Source organism: Coptis chinensis, chromosome 1 (assembly GCF_015680905.1).
Source record: "Coptis chinensis isolate HL-2020 chromosome 1, ASM1568090v1, whole genome shotgun sequence".
NCBI classification, from domain to species: Eukaryota; Viridiplantae; Streptophyta; class Magnoliopsida; order Ranunculales; family Ranunculaceae; genus Coptis; species Coptis chinensis.
The window spans coordinates 35,494,528-35,518,507 of record NC_141456.1 but is presented as its reverse complement, the minus strand read 5'-3'; the positions used below and the strand labels follow the sequence as shown (position 1 = coordinate 35,518,507).

Below are 23,980 nucleotides of genomic sequence, written 5' to 3'. Positions count from 1 at the left end.
AACAGTATTAATAGGCCGAAACCTTAGTCGGTATAATTCGATACCACTAAAACCATAAATCCGGTGAAATAGCAAAATAGCTACTCACCTTTATTAACAGCTCGATGAATCCTCCTAGCCCGATTCGTCGCGCTCCAACCTCCAGCAAACAAGCTTCTAGCTCTGCCTCCATTTTCATTATTTTTATTATTTTTAAAACCCTATTCTCTATAACAATGTGTTTATATACTTGGGTCCGAAACCCAAGCCCAACACAAACTCGGGCCCAGAAAATCAGGCCCATATGTCCAATCCAATCCAACGAATTTTGAAAATAAATAATTAAATTAATTAATTAAATAGATAAAACGTATTTTAAAATACGGGCGTTACACATAACTCACTGCTTTCCCGTGGGCTCTCGGGCCTAAATCCATCGTTTAGGCCTTCAAAATCACGTATTTGCCGTTTTAGAAAAGTTTTGTTTTTACTATATCTTTTGATAGGAGAGTTCGTTTTCGATTTGGTTTTTTGAGTTAGTTCTATTTTGATTAGTAGTTTCTTAATATGTAGTTATCCCAAAAAAATTTATTTTTGAAAAATTTCAAGTTTTGTGTTAATTAGGGTATTACGCCTATATAAAGGTTGATAGTTTGTATTAGGTTTTCAGTTTTGATTGAGTTAATAATATTAAGAGTTTCTTATCTTGTTTTCATTGTTTTGGTATTCCTTATGTGTGAATCAACAAACCTTGAAGCTATTAATCCCTGATATTTCATAAGAAATCAACAAGGTTTTAGTGTAGGTTGTGAAAATATGAAAGTTATAAGTTCTTCCCTACATCATGATCACAAATGTGAAAGGAATTCCTCTGTTCTTAAAAGCTGAAATAGAATAATTTTGGTCCTACCCTTGAAATTGATGAATGGTCTTGCCCCGCATGACACCAATATCTGGTTCCTTCTGATGGTTTTACTAGCTAGCTTGCATACTGTTTTCCGTTACACAATTCAATTCTCAAAATAATGCACTCCTACAATCGACCTTGTCATTTTCCGTTTTCTTTAGGCTGTCATTGTTTTTGTGATGCTGCTGTCGGCAGCAGCATCAGGTGTTGTGAACTTGTGATGGGATGAAAAATCCTGTTGTGAGAATGTTGTTTGGAACTTCTTAGGTTTTAGTGGTGCATGTTTGTCAGGAATCAGGTTGCTTGGCAGGGCTTGGCTGCTTGTGGCTGTTCTGACTTGCAATTACTGTTAATGATTGTGGAGTGAAAAATGCCAAAACCTAGATCGGTAATGTAAACATTTAGATGTTGGGTCCATTGTCACCAAATTTGGCCTTAAAACGCGTTTAATTGACAAGGCGTTTTGTTTCAGTTTAAAATCCGAATTTTTCAAAATATCGCGTTTTAAACATTTTAAACTTAAAAAACGTTTAAAACCAGAGATTTTGAAAATTTTCCGTTTAAAAACTTTTTTTAAATCTAAAATAAAACGTGAGAAGAAAAATGGATTTTGGAGTTTACCCTTTTGAAGAGTGGGCGTTAGATTGACTTATTGAGATAATTCTATTTTGCTTTGGACTATTAATGTTTAGAAATTTTAAAATTATTCACTTATTTATAGTACTTGATTATGCAATTATGGTTAGTAATTAGTAGTATCTTATTTAGGGGTCGTACTGAATCTAAAACTTCTAGTATTTGGATGAGTAATTGATAATTTGATACTTTCATGTATTTGATTTTTTTTATTTATATTATTATTTTTTTTATTTTCTGTGCCTATTTTTTTTTCACTTTTATAAAAAATCAAACTCTTTATCTATCGTATTTTTTATCATTGGGTTTTACCGTTTATTTTACGTATTATACGTTTTAAATCCGTTTTTTATGCCCAACGTTTTTTATATTTTTTTTCCGTTTTTTTTCCGAAACGTTCCGTTTAAAACACGAACTAAGTTTTTTTCAAGTACGCCGTTTTAAACCCGTACTATACTTGGTGACAATGGTTGGGTCATTATGTCTTGGCTTCGTGAAAGACAAACTATTAACGTCATACATAAAGGTTTCTTCAGTCGATTGTGGCCACTACAGTACTAAACAAAGATATGCCAAATTGAAGAAACTTCACTACTCTATAATTGATCCCCCTTAAGATTTTCTAGTGTAACAATTTGCAGCAAGGTCGGGATCGATTGTCGAAGATACTAGTACATGTTTAGGCTACTAATACTACAAACCATAAAAATATAGGAGAACAGTCACATTCGCTATATACCATTATCACAGAGAATTAAACAGGCGTGGAACGTATTTAACCATCGAGTAGGTACTGTTTAGAACAACTTGTGAGCTCCCAAACCAAACTTAACATTGAGTTGTTTCTCAAAAGTACTCTCACGACCGAAACTTCATTTTCATTCATGCTATAAAAAAATTTACTGAATGAAATCTGACTATTTCTAGCGCAGTGCAAATACTAAAATAATTAGATTTCTCTCTTTCTTTTAGGTAAGAAATGTTTAGTAGGCATGCTGACCAAAACCAAGCTGTCATAAGGGACTATTCTTGGTGATCGATATTTAGTCTTAGTTATCGCATTCTCTTAACTAGCAGCAACTTATTTTAGCTGCTGAGAACTCTAAGAACCCACTCAACATTGTTTTGTGTAGAGAAAAGTTCACTGGGAACTCTTTGCTGTAAGGACTGTTAGCATAGTTGTATCAACACAGCAACTAGCAACTAGAGTATAACAAAAGGAACAATAGACAATGACATAATTAACAGGTAATAACTAAGGCGTGGATTAGGCTGTCTTTAAGGAAATATTTCACCTCTTCCAATGGTGCAGAAAGGCAGCAGTGACGTCTTTCTCACATGATTCAATGGTTAACAACAATCTGACTTTGTACTAGAACAGACTACCCTCTAGAACAACAATAGAACAGACTACCCTCTAGAACAGCAATATAATTCTCTCTGGCGGCTAAAGGAAGAAGAGAAGAAGAATAGGATGGGATCGAGTTCTGTTTCTCTGAGATGGGTTGAGATCAACTCTATTTTCTATGGACGCACAACCCCTGTATTTATAGAGGTAGGTCGGTCACAGTTAGTGGTGGATAACCAATGTGGGACTATCTACAATGCACTAAAGTGGAGAGAACACACTTTGTTCATCTCCTCCACTTTGCACACACACACACACTAGTATTTAGAAATACTTATAGAGATTCCAACAATCCCCCACTATTTCAAAATACTAATAGTCTCCCATTATTTTGGAATAAGATATTACAAAAGAAATGGGTTAACTAAATGCCAGAGAGAATCGAAAAAACAATGGATAAGATACTGGTGTTTTACGGGCTTGAACCAGTCATAGGGTAACATGTCTTATAATACGTGAAAGTGGTGGATGAAAGAATCTTTAAACCAACATTCTCTTGTAGTAAAATAGATCACATGCACCCACACTACTCTTTCAATATATGTCCGTTTAGCGATTGTTGCTTTTTGGCCCCTCATATTTTGTGTTCCATGAATGCTCTAGAGTACTTGCCCGTATACTCATAAGAACCGACCTAGTTCTACATTCACGTAGGTGGATATCCATCAAGTGTACATTGTAGTTAAAATACACTATCTCATTATAAAATGGACTATGGATTCCAATAAGAGTAAAATAACTCATCCTTACTCATTGCAATTATAGTTATACAAAGTATACTATAGTAACATCTCGCTATAGGGTGGGACGTCTCATAAATAAATAAGACGATAGTACTACAGGACGACGAAGTGGTTTGTTTTTCCCTTTGAACCTACTTCATGGGATCTCCAATCACATAGGTAGGGTTGCGTCAGTGTCGCCCTATATATGGGCATAAGTCCCATCCCCCTCGACGTATAACCACTTGCCTCCAAATAAGTGGTACGCGCTAAAATAATATAATAAGACCAACATGAGTTATAATTCCTATATTCACCAGTCATTCAATTCTGTAGTGCCCGAAATTCCCTTAGACCATCCGGCCAGTCTGGTTTAAGGTACGCTGTGAGCTTCAACTATATCCAAACGTTAACATTTTGACAATTGAATATAGCAGTTACAGAAATGAGTTTAACAACATAATGAACTATCATTTTCAATGACGGTATATTATGTGTTTCAAATAGAAATTTCTCTGTCTCATACACATTCTCAATGCTAGCACTCATGATATTAAATAATCTAAACAAAGAGAGATTAACACATATGTCTTGCTTTACTCTAAAGAAAAGACACACCTTTATCAACAATGGTACTTTGACATCCATATGACACTAATATGTTATTGAATTGCTTATGCCATTTATAGGCGCTTGAATCAACTCATACAAAGATTTAACTAAATTGTATACCTTCAGCTCATCACCTGGTACTACTTGCAAGGTATTGTAGTTCCGCACAACTACTTAACTAGAGTCTTTAGAATTCTGTAGAAGAAATTCTAGCTATATGAGCAAGGTTTCAAAGTAGTATAAATCTTGTTTCTGATTGAAACCCCTTGGCTATTATTATTAGCATTGTATTTTTACAACTATCACGTTTTAGTTTTACCTTAAAAATCCAATTCAACCTATAAATCCCCTAATAAATCAAGAGTCCAGTTTAGAGGAGTTGTATCCTTAAAAAAGGACACTTCTCATAGACAGACAACTTTCTTATAGGTTAATTAATGAATCTTCCTCAAGAAACATATAAACATCATCACCGTGAATGGTGGAAATACTCATTGATAGTCTTCCAAATTTCTTGTGCAGAAATTATGGGATTATCTTATGTAGTTCATTATGAACATTCAACCACTCTATGCCAATTTCTCAGAAAGCACAACCTCAAATAAAATTAGCATATAAGACATTCAATAATAGTGTGGTATCTACAAAATTGTTATTACTCATGACAACTGAAAACAAACATCACTATTATGAGTTTCATCAATGAACATCTACTAGATAATTCTAGGTCTCAAAAAGACTTATTTTAGATTCATTCACAATAGCCTTGGCAAGACACCCCCCCACATTTTGAAGCATTTTTGGATAGGCCCAAGACCTTTCCATAGTTTGTAGTTCAGTGTTTTTCCAGTTATCTTGTGAGGTAAACTTTGGTAAAACAGTGTCATGCATATGGGTCACAACCCCCCCACAGTTCAATGGTTACTCAACCTAATCAAATTTACATGCAAAACACAGTATACCGCTACAAACATTAAAAGAAATAACAACAAATATGCCTCTTATGACAAGAATATACTTTACTCAAGTCTATGATTATGAATCATATTAAACATAGTCATATTATGTTCATGCTATCTATATGAAAGGAAATCCACAAGTGATTCAAATGAATTTTAAAGAATAGAAGAATTAGATGAAAAAGGTTTTACTCAAGATAATATCATTATCATTTTTCTTTTCATCATTCAACATTCCAACTTACATAGAGAGACAATCCACGCACTTATACATCATCTTGGTTATTTATTCATAGTCATAGGAGGATAATGCCTAATAAGACAATCCACAAGTGTTACATCTCTTGTCTAAAATAGTCACTGGAGGATATTGTCTAAGAAGACAATCCATAACCTTACATCTCTTTGACTAAATTAGGTTTAGGAGGATATTGATTGTTTCCCATATTGTTTCCTATACTCAAAGAATTTCGTAGTAGAACAAAGGAGAGTGCTTTAATACGGCAATCAAAAGATAAGTCTTTTACTTTGAGTTATTGTTTGTGTTATTATTGGATTATGACTTTAGAAATTTTCTGATAAGTTGGTTTTGTTTGGGAAACCTATTAAAGATTGAATATTTATTGATCTTTTGTGGTTTATCAAACCCTATATGGTTGTAGACCTTTCTCCTACATTTGTAGGAGTCAAATATGAGATTTCTATCAAGAAAAACGTCAAAGTTCGTTTTTTTGACAGTTCGTCGCTCGTTATGGAAACTATTGTAACTTTCAGCTCAGAGCTCGGTTTTGCAATCCGCTTTTTGTGTTGGATAGCTGATTCAAAGAGCTTTCCAGTGGCATAAGGCTTGATACCAAATTCGTCCTGAGCTGGTTCAGAATTACAGTTCTTTTGAACTATTTTTCTAGAAGGAGGAAAATATGGTAATTCGGTTTTTCAATCGGTTAGGTATCGTATTCTTTCACTCTTTGCAATTCTTTTGATTTGATTATATGGTGATATTCTTGCCTTGAGTTGCATGCTAGTTTTCTTAGGAGAAAATCCCTAAGCTTGAACTTTTTAATAACCTAATCAACAAATTATACGTATTTATCACTAAGATATTAATTGGTTGGACTAGAAGTAATTTGATATTAATTTTCTTTGTACATATGTAGATGTATGTAGATAGTCTAAGAGAGACCTTAAGATAGTTAATATCAACCACACTCAAATCTTGGATAGTAATTATAATGTATTCAATGCATAATTGTTTACCTCTATTGAGTGTACGTGTTGTTAGACGATGGTTATAATTGTACTGTTGTGAAAATACATGTTAGATGAAGTAACTTGTAGTTTATATCCAATATAACATATATTAAAGTTGTGTAGCATGCTAGTTTTAGATATTAATCATCGTAGATTTACTTTGAACTTGATGATAGTTTATTGGTAAATTTTTTCTAGTTTAAAACATTAATGAGTTGAGCCATTAGATGTTGTAGTAGTACTTGAGGTCTTGTTGATAGGGTATTCTATCTTGCTTGAGCTCATGTAAGGAGTGGAGGTGGAGTCCTCAGTTGTTTTACATATTCAGTGGCGAGATTTGCTTAATATCGTATACCTTTTGTTGTGAGGGGTACAATGAAAGTTTATTTTTCCTGAACCTATGATATGATATTAACCATGTTTGACATGAATGTATTATTTAACATTGACATGAAGCTTAACCATGTCATATATTATTAAGTAATAAGCATCGTTGTCTATAATTACTATCCAAGATTTGAATGTGGTTGATATTAACTATCTTAAGGTCTCTTTTAGACCATCTACATACATCTACATATGTACAAAGAAAATTAATATCAAACTACTTTTAGTCCAACCAATTAATATCTTAGTGATAAATATGTATAATTTGTTGACTAGGTTATTAAAGAAGTTTAAGTTTAGGGATTTCCCTCCTAAGAAAACTAGCATGCAACTCAAGGCAAGAATATCACCATATAATCAAACCAAAAGAATTGCAAAGAGTGAAAGAATATGATACCTAATCTATTGAAAAACCGGATTACCATATTTTTCTCCTTCTAGAAAAACAGTTCAAAAGAACTGTAATTCTGAACCAGCTCAGGACGAATTGGGTATCAAGCCTTATACCACTGGAAAGCTATTTGAATCAGCTATCCAACACAAAAAGCGGATTGCAAAACCGAGCTATGATCTGAAAGGTACAGCAGTTTCCGTAACGAGCAACGCAGCTGTCAAAAAGACGAACTTTTTTTTTTTTTTTATAGAAATCTCATATTTGACTCCCACAAATGTAGGAGAAAGGTCTACAACTATATAGGATTTGATAAACCACAAAAGATCAATAAATATTCAATCTTTAATTGGTTTCCCTAACAAAAACGAAATTATCAGAAAATTTCTAAAATCATAACTCAATAACACAAACAATAACTCAAAGTAAAAGACTTATCTTTTGATTGCCGTATTAAAACACTCTCCTTTGTTCTACTACGAATTTTTTTGCTTAAGATTGTTAGCATAGTTATATCAACACAGCAACTAGAGTAGAACAGAAGAAACAGTAGACAAGGACAAAATTAACAGGTAATAACCAATGCGCGGATTAGGCTATTCTTAAAGAAAGATTTCTCCCCTTCCAATGGTGCAGAAAGGCAGCAGTGGCGTCTTCCTCACAGGATTCAATGGTTAACAGCAGTCTGACTTTGCACTAGAACAGACTACCCTCTAGAACAACAATATAACTCTCTCTGGCGGCTAAAGGAAAAAGAGAAGAAGAATAGGATGGGATCGAGTTCTGTTTCTCTGAGATGGGTTGAGATCAACTCTATCTTCTATGGACGCATAACCCCTGTATTTATAGAGGTAGGTCGGTCACAGCTAGTGGTGGATAACCAATGTGAGACTATCTACAATGCACTAAAGTGGAGAGAACACACTTTGTTCATCTCCTTCACTTTGTACACACATTAATATTTAGAAATACTTATAGAGATTCTAACAAGGACCGCCTAGAGAAATAACGGGACAATCTTGGTTTAATTGGCTAAACATAAAAGCAACACAAAGGGAACCACTGCAGATGCTTTGTGATTAAACGGTGCATACATTTTGAAACTATCTGGAGAAGAAAATACATCATCAAAGGTGGGGTACTATTGAAACAGCAAAATACGCATGGACGACCTTTGTCCATGGCAAAATAAGCGTGGGATGAAAATGTTGGCCAATGGGAAAAACGAACTTGTCCTCGTGTAGATTCAGCGTGTGGGTGGATAGCACAATTTGAAGGCAGTTTTGCATTGTCCGAGTTATTATCAAGTCCTGATTAACCAGATTAGTCAAGTCGAGTTGGACACGATTCACGCCAAACCAGTGGAGTGCTCTGCCTTGTTTATTCCAACCAGAGTCAGTTGGTCATATTTCAGCAAAATATATCTATATGAAATAGTAGAGAAATATAGCAAAATGTCTACCAAAATTTGAGCTTTGAAAGAAAGTTTGAACCCAAGACAAGGCTACTGAGACAAAGTTACATGGATATGATTCCCAATCAAACTGGGGTCTTGAATCAAAACTCGGTTACAGTACATAACCCACACAGATGTTACACTCAGAGATCTCCTTGTTGACTCTGTAACCCAACAGGCACTAAGAGTTCATACTCACCTCAACAGTCTTTAACAGAATAACTGATCTGGTCAGTTCAGTAGTAAAAGGTCAGGTGTTCCTGTCTCCTTTCCCTTCTTTGATAGTCACAAAGTTATTCCGAAAATCCCTTCAATCCCTTCCTCTGAAGGTGGGGAGGATCTGTGAGCAAATAGTATCCTGATGTAAGCTTTTTAAATAAAATAGGCTAATGTGAACACAACAAAATTTCAAAGAACAATCTCCAAAAGCTAAAAGTTGAATTTCTTTAACTAGGAAAGTTTTAAGAACAGCAAAATGTTTTTCCTGTGGTACTAGATTTGGAGCAGATAGCAATTTCCATGCCCCATCAAAGAGTTTCCCAACTCAAGTATTCTTTCGTGCCATAACAAAAGGGCAATTCACAACTAGAATTTAAAAGGCCCAGGTGTAGTCAACAGTTCTCCTTATACGCCAAGTACAATCGTCAAATAAATAACGATTTAATTTTGAACAAAACTTCAGACTTCGCATTGATAATGATTTTTGATAAAAGACAGGAGACGAAAAAAGGAAGGCATAATAATTAGGGTTACAAGGCATCCAACAAAACAATGAACAAAAACGATGAACTTGATTTGGTTTTTGGGAATGTTCCTCCAAAGCTAATCAGAGTCGCGGACTGCTTGAGATTGTTATTATTTGAAATTTCTCATTGGAAGCAAATTATCCCTAGTGCAAGTTTTGACGATTGCCTTCGAAAACCATCTGAAAGAAGTAAATGAGTCCACATTGTAGAGTAACAACATTCAGTGATCCTATCCTATCTAAGGACAAAATACTTAATGATGACATCATGCAGACTTGCCAGCTTTAGCTTTCTTCTTTCTCTCTTGTAGAAGAGTAACTTGGGATCGCTTCCGTTCTTGGCCAATCTGAATAACAAATGAGAGCGATCAGAAATTGTCAGACCCACAAAAAAAAGAACTCGTAAAATGTCACCGAATAACATCAACATAGAAGAATTAACAATGAGGATCATACTTTTAACAATGAGGAAGGATCATACTTTTGGTTAACTCTTTGAAAAACAAACCATTTGCTCAAGTATAAGATAACACAGCAATAATCATACAAAAACGACACAAGGATCACCCACGTAGACTGTTGCTCAGGGGTAAAGATAGTGCTAGGAAAATACATTAACATATCGAGATTCACGTAGGTTAAAGTCCCTGTGTATGACAATCTAAGAGAATGGGAACCACCCCCACCCCAAGAAAAAAAAAACTTAAAAGGGGAATTAAAAGTATACACAAAGACAACGCCCTATCTAAAATGGTGGTGTAGCATAAACCTGTTTCTGGATTTAATTTATTCAGAACCATATCTCATGATACTTCAATTGACACTCACACCACCTCAAACCATGCCCTCTTTGGTTTTAGAATTCTCACCTGTTAGACTCCCTGGGTTACAAAGCCAGACCATCTTAGATAGTTTCCTGGTCGTTAAACCTATTGGAACTTTGGAAGTAATCTTGCATTATCTTGAATGCGCAGTCCTAATTTATATTTCCTATTCTTACCATGCACTAATCTCAACATTCTGGGCCATGCTGAAGAGCACAACTCAAATTATAAATGCTTAATAAGCTGTGGATTGCTCTATTTTTATATTGATAGATCACAACCAGAAAAGCTAAAGGAAATTCAAAAGCATCAAATGCAAATCCTTGTCACTGAAAGCGGATACGATACCACAAGAACCAAGACGGGTTGAGTTAGATGCTAGACAGAGGCTAGACGATAGAAAGGAAGAACTACAAATCCTTATTGCAATTGTTGAGTTGTGCTATTTTGTTCCTAGATCGAAATTATCTAGTCCCATAGCTTATAATACCAAAAGCCTATTCTAATATACTCCCCCAGCCTCTCCAGTCAAGCCATTTTTGGTTTTTCTCTGGCTCTTTTACAGCCCTGAAATGCAGATTCCCTTCTAACTGTAGAGGTTGGAGTGGTTAGAGGTTTAGTACATGGCCAGACCATCTTATCCTCTTCATTAAATTTATTTGAGTTATGCTTTGTTACGTTAAATTGTGTATTTATTTGTATATAAAAATAGTAATAATAGAACACGGTCAGAAATGCCAAAGGAAATAAAAGAATCACAACTATAAATCAAGATTAATTTTAGAATACTCCATTATTGCACAGATTGACAAACAATAGTTAGTGGTTGGAGCAAAAAGAGGGATACCTTCATCGCTTTATATAGTTTCTGCTTCTTATTCGACATCCCAACCTGAGAAAGCCTCTCAGCATCCTTTGCAATTTGATCAGGATCTGGAAGAGCCTCTTCCTTGGCCTCTCTGTCCTCAATCGGACTCTGCATGTTCCTATCTGAACTAGAAGCAGTAAATGGTATCCCCCGAACTTCCATCTGTAGTTCATCATGATACTGCTTCTCAAGCTTGGACATCTGCAATATACCACCACCCAAATCAAATTGTAAGCCAAATAAGGTCATAACAGGGATTTCTAATTGCTAAGCAGAAGAGAGCTGTGCCGAACGACACCGACAGAATACAAGAATAAGAACATGAAGGCGAACGAATTATTAACCACCAAGAGAATTGGACAGAAATGAATAACAAGTTTCCTACTTGTAACATGCTATTTAGTACTCTAATAGAAATAACTTTCTTAAGTCTAAGTAAAGAAAAAGTTTCATAATCAAATTCCTAAATAAGTAAAGAAATGAGGTTTTCTTTCTTAATGCATGGACGCATAACTTGGTTCATAATTTTCTTAATAACCTTGAGTGAAAAACGGTAGTGTTGTTTAACATGGGTCTTTCGTGCCGAGGAAATACACACAGTTGTTTGAAACTTTGAATAAAAAAAAATAGCAGTTGACAGGGCTGTTTTCCACCACGGGCTGGGCCGTAGGTCTGAGTGTTTCTAATTTGAAACAATAACAAAACCTTTCTATGACGTTATCAGCGCATCAAAGATAAAGGGCTATTAGTTGGATAAACATATTCTAAATTACCTTTCGCTTTTTTTCTACTGCTTCATTGGCTTCCGTCCGACTGATAATTCCTTCCACCAACAGATTACGTGGATCTTCTATATCTTCTGCATCAAGACCTGGCATTGGCATCTTGCTGCAGCTTGTAGGCGTTTGATAGTTTCTGCATCAGCCTCATTATCAACAAACGGTGACAAGTGCGGTGGAGGTACCCTATCAATTGATCAACAAGACGGTGAGTATTTTTCTCTCTATGCTCAACCATCTGTGAATATTCTAGGTACGCAGCTCATCTGAAGAATTACTAAAATCTTACTCAATAATGAGATAAATCAGGGCGGCTAACACAAAAACATAATAAACTCATAAATAAGGAAATGGATATTTGAATTATTGGCATTATTCCGCAGATCTTTGTATACTCAACTATGAACTTACAAAATGAACTAAGTGCTCACATTTCATTGTGATGTCTTTTTTTCCTTAGACAGTTAAACGTTTTATTCCCTAACACCTTAGACTCCCTTTTTCCCCTGACGAAGGTGGGAATCAAACCCGAGACCTTGGCCCAACCTCCCAAGTCTTGACCAGTAAACCACTAGACACGTTCAAAATGGTCTCCCCAATATGGAGATCATCCTCACAAAAATCAGTTGGATTAAAGAAATTGAACAGCCTAAAATTTCTCACTTTTTGCAACCCTCTTTTTAAATAGTTAGATACTAGACTGATGAGATGGACACAGTTCATCTATGTGGGCAGGTAGGTCTCTGATGGATCTGCAGCATTCAATTACTATTCCACTACATGACAGATCTCCCTCATCTCCTGAGAAGTAATAAGTCAACAATGTTAAGGGTCTAGGGCCGTCCCTGAGTTTTCAATGGCCCTGTGCAAACAACAAAATATGGCACTCTTCCAGTCTTCTATCAATACAAAATGGATCATTGAAATATTGCTCGCATTTTTAGTTGCAAAATCATCAATGAAACTTTTAAAGTTAATTTTCTCTAAAAATTTATTTTCAAAAGATATTAACGCTAGCTCATTTAGTTTTTTTTGTGACATAGTCGAACTAAGATTTGATTTCAATCATTTTAATTTTAAAAATTTTCTTTCTACAGATACGAGAGTAACGGGAACAGTCAACAAAATTCTATAAGCTATATGCTTACTTGAAAAAGAATCAAAAGTTAGGTGAATAAATAATTGAGATTGATCAAAGTGAAAACTAATACAAATCTACAATTGTAAAGAAAGAAATTTTGAAAACGAGAGGATACTAGATGATCAGAAGATAAATAAAGGGTTTTTTTTTTTTTTTTTTTTTTTTTTTTTACTTTTTTTTATTTGAGTAATTGAGGGGTGACTCAAGCAACAATTAGTTGGAGTGATTTTCCAAAAGAAAACGTTATTAATTAGGGAGAGATATCTAGTCGTTGAGAAGATCTCCTCATTTATTATATCTCTTATTTTTATTTTTTTTTACAAAAATAATTAATGGGGAAAGAGAATATGAGAGGATATTTCGGTTGTTTATTATGAAATTTCCAGTTTTTTGCGCTTTTGGTTGGTTTGGGATTTTGATTTGGCAAATAGGCATTTTCACCTAAACATATTTTTTGGGGCCTTGTATATTCGGGCCCTGTGCGGTCGCCCACATGACGCCTGCTCAGGGCGGGCCTGTAAGGGTCCATACAGGTGACCTGATGCGCTTTTCACAAGCCTAACCGTTCCCAATCAACAGACTATATGCAAAATTATTTTGTTAGTCCTGTTACAGCTAACAGGGCCCAAGTATAATCACATACCAGATATTCAGAAGAAATAACTAGAAATGCAAACAAATTCGTTAAAAAAAAGGTAAGAAACTATGCCTTCGCCTACATAAGCTCACGGATCGTATTCTTGTGCATGCTTCTTCTATACATAGAAGTGATAGAACATACTATCGTCTCTGTCCTCCCCTGGACTCTCTAGAATTCAGCATCACGTGTCCTATGTCAGAAAGGGGAGGATTCGCAAGTCGGTGTCTATGATACCTTGTCCCCTTATATAGCCATTATTTCAAGATGCTGTGAATATAATGGATAGAAGACGAGTAGGAATGTGAAAAATCCCCGCGAAGGCAGGTCCTTGTCAGATCCCGACCATAGTGAGGCAGGTGTGGACGGGGACTATTGAGGGATTTTGCGGATGGGGGTGATCGTATCTGGTCAAGCATAGGGCAGGAACAAGGACATGGATTGCTATACCCACCCATAACTACATATGCATATAATATATATATTTTATTACATAAAAAATATTTGAACATGCGTCTGCATAAAATATCAAAACTTAGATTTTGTTTATCATACATACTAACATATATATGCATAAAACTATCTTCCCCTATTACTATACCAAAAAGCAAAACAAGAAAACAAGAAAAAAAAAAGAAAAACAAAACAAAAAACAAAAATATCGGATAGTGGAGTCTGATCCCCTAGCAGGACAAAAAGGGAACCCAAAGTTCTTTCAAGCAGGATGGAGAAGGGTGTGGCATACCGCATACCCACCCCAACCTCCCACATCCTAAAGATGAGATCCCCACGTCGTTATAAATTCCACATGATTCTCAAGCAGATATCCCTATTTATTTTATGTTTTTTAAAGACAACGTCTTTGTTTCTTTAATTTTCTTTAATCAAATTATAAATTATGAGATGTCTTCAAATGATTCAAGCAATTCTGCTACATCAAGAAAATCCATGCAGAAAACATGACAGCCGCATGCAATTGGCCAGTGCCACTGATGCGATGGTTTGCATGACAAGGAAGAACTTGATTGCTGATGGAAACAAGTTGAAATGTTTTAATAAATGAGCATGTCTTCAGTGCGCGTGATGTATGGCTATGCACAATTTCTGACCACATATTTTCTAACCCGTAACCGGTAGCCGAAGTGCCCACTTAAAGGTAGCGTTGGCATTTCACATATTTTCATTCATCCCCAATTTATCGTATTTTCTATTCTTCTCAATTAGATTGCACGCCCAAATCTTCTCACCCCTTTCACCTCTTCTTAAATTCATGGTCAATCATTTATTTCTTTCACTCTCTAAAGTTTACAGTAAGGAAGTAGAGCAAAAAAGAGTGACAGCAACCAACAACACTACTCGGCTTGAATACGTTTGAACATTGATGTTAGTTTATCATCTAATCACTGAAGTCGATTTAATCTTTCCTCTTCTCTTTAAGGTACATTAGAATTTTTCATATTTAGGTCGTTGTCTAAAAAAAAAAGTTTTTCTTTATTTAGGTAGGGCCCTATGGCCCGAATCGAATAAGGCTCGATGATGACGAAGAGTTTCTTAGAAGTCTATGTTTTGAAAGTTTTGGGTATGATGAAAGTGATTCTCTAGATGTGGAATCAACTGTTTCCCTGATGGAGAATGAAAATATTGACAGTAGTGATAGCGATGCTGAAGAGTTTGATACATATAGGGCTTATATAGAAGACAAAGCAACATTTTTATCTATGCAGTTCAAGTATGCCAAATCAGTTGGCTTCAGTGTTCGTAAGGATGTTTATAGAATTCATCCAAATGGAGTTGCTATTAAGCGGAGATTTGTGTGTTCATCAAGGTCAACGACATGCGGATAAACTCCAATCGATGACACCCAAAAAGAACACCCGCACAGGCCACTAGGTTCAATTGTAAAGCCCGCATTGTTGTTGTTTTGATTCGGAAGCAAAGTTTTGAACTGTGAAAGAGTTTATTGGGGAACACACACATCCACTTGTGCGGTATCCGAAGTTCAATGTTTCTTTGGTCACATAGAAATGTGAGTCGAGAAGCATTGAAATTTGCTACGATGCCTAAATGATGTCGGTGTTAAGTAAATGCCAAGTGATGGGTCACTATGCACATATATTTGGAGGTTTTTCTTAATGTTGGTTTTCTAAAAAAGACTTGTATAACAAAATGGGAAAAAGAGAGGAGAATTTGTCAGATTGATGGCGACGCCAACACACCGCTTGCCAACTTAGAGGACAAGGTGAAGTTAGATCCTTTATTTCATTACAACTATGAGTTAAATGCGAGTGGGTTGTCATTGGTTTGTTTTGGATTCCACCTCCCACTTTGGATTTCAGAAGCTTTGATGATGTGTTGTTGTTTGATTCAACGCATGGGAGCAATCGAGCACCAGATGTCGATCGTTGTGTTTCTTTGGAATCAACAACCACCTACGCACTATAGTTTTTGGTTTTGCTCGATCATAAGTGAGTCGCGGCGACACTTATAAGTGGGTATTGAAATCATTTATTGACGAATGTGTGGTGAACACCCTAAATCGCCATTACCGATGGTGACGCAAATGATTAAGTAAAGCTTTGAAATCTATTCTTCCATATTCGAAACACCGGCCGTGCTTTTGGCACGCGTATTGAAAAATTGCATCACCAATGTCAAAATCCCCGGATTTGCAATGTGAGTTCAAATTTCTATTATGTTTATGAAATGTTCTTGGGGAGAGTTCAAGAAAGGTGGAGACGACTAGTGGAAAAATACAAAGTTAGTCATAACACATGGGTGATAAAGGTACGTAAGAAAACGGGCGAGGAAGCGGGCGAATCGTGATCTTCATGGTGAGTTCTTTGGCGGTTCGCGTATAAACCAACGCCATGAAGTCTATTAACTCGTTATAAGACATCATGTTAAGCCGGGATGCGGCTGTTTGAGCTATTTGGGAAAATGGAATTGGCGGTTGCAAATATCCGCCACCGAGCACGAAGAAAGAGGTAAGAACCGCGAACGACGAAGCCTTTCATTGGTAGCCACTTGATTGAATATGCAAAGCGGTGAGAATCCATCTATACTCGAAATGCTTTTCTTGCTTTTATGAAGCGATTCTGGGGAGGAATCGATGTACACCGTAGAAGATAAACGGATGATGTGGGTGACAATATTCGTGTATACACCATCACCGCCATCCGAACAGCAAAAAAGACGAGTGTGGAATACAACCTTTTAGAAAGCGGGATGCTAGATGTTCATGTGGGCTATTTCAATCGTTTGGATTTCCATGTAGACATATCATTTCAGTTTACAAACACGAGGACCTTCGTGAAATACCCCGTGAGTTTTTTAAGGAGATGGACACGAAGTTGCTAAATCTGTCATTCCAAATAACGATCCAAGTTTTTCTTCGCAGTCGCTTTCATTATTCGTCCACGTGAGCTTATAGGAAAATGCAAGAAGATATGTTTGTGGGCCCTCAAAACAAAAAAAACGGTGAAGTTTTTAAATCCATGTTATCATCTTTTTCTAGAGCTTCCAAGGAAGTCCACAAGTTCTTTTGAAATGCCTTATATTCCACCGGAAAAAGTGGTACAATGGATGGCATTCCGTCTTTCTAAAGGCACCGCCGAGGTAGAGATGCCTTTCACCCCACCTAAAACCGCCCATCGTCCATTTGTTAATGATCCACCACACGTAAAATCGAAGGGTAGGCCGCATAAACGTAGTAGATTGAAAGGTCAGAATGAGACAAGAAAAAAGAAGTGTGGCCACTGTGGTATCGTCGGGCACACAAGGCCCACATGTCCACTTTTGCATCCAAACGATGGGGGTAAGTTTCTTATACCGTTGCCATATTTCACTTGTCTATTAACATTAAATAGTTACAAAAGTTTGTTGATTCTGATTTGTATTCGTCAATATCTTTCTTGTGGTGCACTGTTTTACAGGTCCAAGTGCTAAAAGCTTAACTATGTCGGCGTCTTTGCCGGGGAGTTGCCGATGTGAGTGAGGATGATGACGGGTTAAATAGAGATCTTGGATGTAAGTGATAATTTTCATGGCGTTATCTTCTTTTTATAAACGCAAGAAAAAATATTTCTTGTTTGTTATTTTCATGGGGTTCAAAGTAATGTTGCTTGTTTGGCGGGTAGTGGAAGTTGGTAATGAAGGGGAGGATCTCGAAAGACCAAGCAATGTAGCAAGTGTCGATCTACGGAGCACACAAAGTGTAGGTGTCCCGATTTGGAAGGTATGACACAATTTTTACCGGCGTAATTTTTCTAGTAGGGAGTAAACTAAACTTAGATTGTACCATTAAAGTGACTATTTTTCTCTGTTGAACTTATAGCGTTTCCGTGGATGAGGTTGGGAGGAAGGTTTGAGGAGAAATTCAATGTTGGAAAGTTTTATAGTGACGACGGAGAGTCTTTTCCGTATTACGGATGGTTGACGTTAGGAAAGAGGAGTACAATGCTGGCTAAGCTTTAGAGCAGTTGTTGCTAATCTTCTAACAAGATTTTTGTAAGCATTTTTGTAATATCGCACAATGGTGAAGATTTCAAGATTGGCTTCTAAATTATTTTGTAGCGGTATCTATGGTGTTATTTTCTTATTTTCTTTGGTTTAATCAATGAAATAGAGCAATATTCTATAAGTTATATTGACAAGCATTGTTTGTATATTATGTTGTTTCTTATTGTTGGGATGTTGGGGTTGTCCCTCACCATGAGACAAGACCATCAGCAGACATATGTCAGTTCATAAATGGATCCGTTTCGTTCTTCTTGGTAACGAGAGGAATATGCCATAAACAGTAACATAACATTCTGGTATGACAAATATAGTGTCATATCTATCTATGATTGTAGTATACTACCAAACGTATATATATTATAAAAAGTCACCTAACATTCGAGTATGACATATATAGTGTCATATCTATCAGTGAGTATCTAAAATTATATGACATAACTCCTAGGAGGTCGGAAGATCTAAAATTATTGTGAATATACCTGCTGGTTCCTCCTCATATGATGAGGACTTGCTTGATTAGTACTAATTACAGTAATGAGATTAAGAAACCAATTCTTGATTGTAATGCGTGGGGAGAAAGGGACTATGAACATCTCATTATTCATAGCTACCGAACTATGAACAATTATACTTTCTGGTATGTTTCTGTATACTGTACGTACTACGAACAATCAATGTTCATAGTGATGAGCTATGAATATTCTTTGTTCATACCACAATTCGACTATGAACAATGATTGTTCATAGTTCGGTAGCTATGAACAGTGATTGTTCATAGTTTGGTAGCTATGAACACTCAATGCTATGAACAATGAGTGTTGAGCTATGAACAATGAGTGTTCATACCACAATTGACTATGAACAATGATTGTTCATAGTCATGAGCTATGAACATTCTTTGTTCATACCACAATTGGACTATGAACATAACAGAAGGTTGGAGCGCTTGTAGATGAATATGTCATATGTTAACATAACATTCTAGTATGACAAATATAGTGTTATATCTATATGTGATTCTTATGATATACTACCAAACGAATATATTATAAAAACTGACATAACATTCGAAAGTATGACATATATAGTGTCATATCTATCACCGATTCACATAACATTTAAGTATGACATATAGTATCATATATATCGATTGATTGTAGCTTTATGACATACTACCAATTGTATAAAACTCATACTAGCATATATTATAAAAAGTAACATAATATTCGAGTATGACATATATCTAATTGTGATTGCTACGCTTTATGAGACCCAACGATAAAACTCTTATTGACATAACTTATAAAAGTGACATAACATTTGAGTATGACATATAGTCATATATATCGATGATTGTAGCTTTATGACATACTACTACCAAACGTATAAAACTCTTATTGACATACTATCCTCTTAAACAATTGTTTTATTGTACCATCCATAAAGTATGATATACTTTCCGTTTTTATAGAACATGAGTAACGATATACCATAAAGTATGATATACTACATCCTATATGACATTTTTTTATAACATATATCCATGCTTTTTACAATGCAATACCGGGTAGTAGGTCATGTACTCTGTACTCTATGAAATATTAACTTATGAGTAATACTCGTCACACCCCGATTGTCTCTCTACACATGGCAAATTTATTCCAAAAAAAATTGGTGCTGCTCTCTCCACACCCTATTTTTTGTTAATATGACCATTATAACCTTAAATAACTCTCAACTCTCTCCACACCCCATTGTAATTCAAACGAGCTCTTCACCGTACTTACTACTCCACGAACACTCCTACCACTCATGCTCTCTGAAATTTCTCCCCCTTCCTCTGTTGTTCTCTTAGGTTAGTCTTGAGTTACCTACAAAATTGTTGTTATTCCCACCAAATTTTCACATTAAGAATGGACTCATGTACTGGAAGCAACGATCAAGATAAATTCTCCCGCCAAAATCAAAATGATAACTTTGATTAGTGTTAAAAGTGACATGGAGTTAGCTTTAACACTACTGCAATCAAATTATTATTCCGATGATGAACTTTACAACAATGTTGAAATTAGCTATCCCGATATGACCGAATAATTTACAACAATTGAGGTAATAATGTAATTTGAAAGCTTGTATTTTTTATTTATTTTATCAATAACTTAGCAAAAAACAATTTTTGTCAATAGTATCTAAGATCAAGGGTTTACGCAGGTCTTGAAGATCGTCACTCATTGATCCGATGGTGTTGGCGGTTGGTATATTTGTTGGAGTTGTGGTTGTAATATCAAGGTCCGATAATTCGGGACTTGGGCTTAAGACCTAGAGTTTTCTTGAGTTGCGAAAGGAGTGGAAAATTTAGACCATCCGTAAAGCCAAAAATATTGAACAAAAACCAAAGAATATAGGCAATCGGTTGAAGAAATGTGGTCATCCATTTGTGTTGAAAGGGGAATTACGAAACGAAGGTGGATGGATACTGAGTGTTATGTGTGGAACTCATAATAATACTATGGGGAGCAGTTATGAGCTATGAACATTCTTTGTTCATACCACAATTGGACTATGAACATAACAGAAGGTTGGAGCGCTTGCAGAGGAATATGTCATATGTTAACATAACATTCTAGTATGACAAATATAGTGTTATATTTATCTGTGATTCTTATGATATACTACCAAACGAATATATTATAAAAAGTGACATAACATTCGAGTATGACATATATAGTATCATATCTATCACCGATTCTAGCGCTAATAATACTACCAAAAGTATAAAACTCTTATTAGCATATATAATAAAAAGTGACATAACATTTGAGTATGATATATATAGTGTCATATATATGTGATTCAACTACCTAACATTATAAATCTCTAATTCACATATATTATAAAAGAGACATAATATTTGAGTATGACATATAGCCAACGATATTATTGAATTATGTTATAAAAGTGACATAACATTAGAGTATGACATATATAGTGTCATATATATCATATAAAACTCTTACTAGCATATATTATAATATCATATATTATAGTAACATAATATTCGAAGTTATGACATATATAGTGTCATATCTATCCGTGATTAGACCCAACATATAAAACTCTTATTGACATATCTTATAAAAGTGAAATAACATTTGAGTATGACATTTATGTGTATAGTCATATTAGTGATTGTAGCGCTTATGACATACTACCAAACGTAAAACTCTTATTGAATTAAACCATTGGACCACCCATAAAGTATGATATACTTTCTGTTTATATAACTATTAATTACATACTATAGCATATATGACATTTTTTATAACATATATCCATGCTTTTTTACAATGTAATACCGGGTAGTTGGTCACGTACTCTGTACTCTATGAAATATTAACTTATGAGTAATACTCGTCACACCCCGATTGTCACTCTACACACGGCAAGTTTATTCCAAAAAAAATGTGGCTGTCCATTTGTGTTGAAAGGGGAATTATGAAACAACGAAGGTGGATGGATACTGAGTGTTATGTGTGGAACTCATAATCATACTATTGGGGAGCATCTTATAGGTCGTGCATTTCGGGAAGGTTAAAAACTGAAGAAAAATTGATTGTTCAGGATTTGTCTTTGAGTGGTGTTAAACCGCGTGAAATATTCATAGTCCATACTGTATGTACTACGAACAATCAATGTTCATAGTCATGAGCAATGAATATTCTTTGTTCATACCACAATTCGACTATGAACAATGATTGTTCATAGTTCTGTAGCTATGAACAGTGATCGTTCATAGTCCGGTAGCTATGAACACTCAATGCTATGAACAATGAGTTTTGAGCTATGAACAATGAGTGTTCATACCACAATTGATTGTTCTAACTATGAACAATGATTGTTCATAGTCATGAGCTATGAACATTCTTTGTTCATACCACAATTGGACTATGAACATCACAGAAGGTTGGAGCACTTGCAGAGGAATATGTCATATGTTAACATAACATTCTAGTATGACAAATATAGTGTTATATTTATCTGTGATTCTTATGATATACTGCCAAACGAATATATTATAAAAAGTGACATAACATTCGAGTATGACATATATAGTGTCATATCTATCAGCGATTCTAGCGCTAATAATACTACCAAAAGTATAAAACTCTTATTAGCATATATAATAAAAAGTGACATAATATTTGAGTATGATATATATAGTGTCATATATATGTGATTCAACTACTGAACGTATAAATCTCTAATTCACATATATTATAAAAAGAGACATAATATTTGAGTATGACATATAGCCAACGTATATCATTGAATTATGTTATAAAAAGTGATATAACATTAGAGTATGACATATATAGTGTCATATATATCATATAAAACTCTTACTAGCATATATTATAATATCATATATTATAGTAACATAATATTCGAGTTATGATATATATAGTGTCATATCTATCTGTGATTAGACCCAACATATAAAACTCTTATTGACATATCTTATAAAAAGTGAAATAACATTCGAGTATGACATTTATGAGTATAGTCATATTAGTGATTGTAGCTTTATGACATACTACCAAACGTAAAACTCTTATTGAATTAAACCATTGGACCACCCATAAAGTATGATATACTTTTCGTTTATAGAACTATTAATTACATACTATAGCCTATATGACATTTTTATAACATATATCCATGCTTTTTACAATGTAATACCGGGTAGTAGGTCACGTACTCTGTACTCTATGAAATATTAACTTATGAGTAATACTCGTCACACCCCGATTGTCTCTCTACACACGGCAAGTTTATTCCAAAAAAAATGTGGCTGTCCATTTGTGTTGAAAGGGGAATTACGAAACAACGAAGGTGGATGGATACTGAGTGTTATGTGTGGAACTCATAATCATACTATTGGGGAGCATCTTATAGGTCGTGCATTCGTGGGAAGGTTAAAAGCTGAAGAAAAATTGATTGTTCAGGATTTGTCTTTGAGTGGTGTTAAACCGCGTGAAATGTTCATAGTCCATACTGTACGTACTACGAACAATCAATGTTCATAGTCATGAGCAATGAATATTCTTTGTTCATACCACAATTCGACTATGAACAATGATTGTTCATAGTTCTGTAGCTATGAACAGTGATCGTTCATAGTCCGGTAGCTATGAACACTCAATGCTATGAACAATGAGTGTTGAGCTATGAACAATGAGTGTTCATACCACAATTGATTGTTCTGACTATGAACAATGATTGTTCATAATCATGAGCTATGAACATTCTTTGTTCATACCACAATTGGACTATGAACATCACAGAAGGTTGGAGCACTTGCAGAGGAATATGTCATATGTTAACATAATATTCTAGTATGACAAATATAGTGTTATATTTATCTGTGATTCTTATGATATACTGCCAAACGAATATATTATAAAAAGTGACATAACATTCGAGTATGACATATATAGTGTCATATCTATCAGCGATTCTAGCGCTAATAATACTACCAAAAATATAAAACTCTTATTAGCATATATAATAAAAAGTGACATAATATTTGAGTATGATATATATAGTGTCATATATATGTGATTCAACTACTGAACGTATAAATCTCTAATTCACATATATTATAAAAAGAGACATAACATTTGAGTATGACATATAGCCAACGTATATCATTGAATTATGTTATAAAAAGTGATATAACATTAGAGTATGACATATATA

General features: G+C 35.0%; 1 protein-coding gene across 3 annotated transcripts; it reads right to left on the bottom strand.

Annotated features, from left to right (window-relative positions):
• Positions 1 to 8,655: 8,655 nt before the first annotated feature.
• Positions 8,656 to 12,720, bottom strand: LOC147523695 (pescadillo homolog). 3 transcript variants are annotated; one of them, XM_086599369.1, is made up of 4 exons: positions 11,919 to 12,105; positions 11,125 to 11,346; positions 9,734 to 9,800; positions 8,656 to 9,048 (listed from the first exon to the last, which is right to left on the bottom strand). In XM_086599369.1, exons 1-4 carry the CDS (start codon positions 12,027 to 12,029, stop codon positions 9,002 to 9,004), a joined length of 447 nt encoding a protein of 148 aa, XP_086455495.1. In that variant the 5' UTR covers positions 12,030 to 12,105; the 3' UTR covers positions 8,656 to 9,001. The 3 variants fall into 3 exon arrangements, with proteins under 3 accessions (XP_086455495.1, XP_086455501.1, XP_086455499.1); XM_086599375.1 differs by lacking the exon at positions 11,919 to 12,105 and adding an exon at positions 11,660 to 11,735; XM_086599373.1 differs by lacking the exon at positions 8,656 to 9,048 and adding an exon at positions 12,356 to 12,720 and having other exon boundaries at positions 9,481 to 9,800; positions 11,919 to 12,110.
• Between the last annotated feature and the right edge of the window lie 11,260 nt (positions 12,721 to 23,980).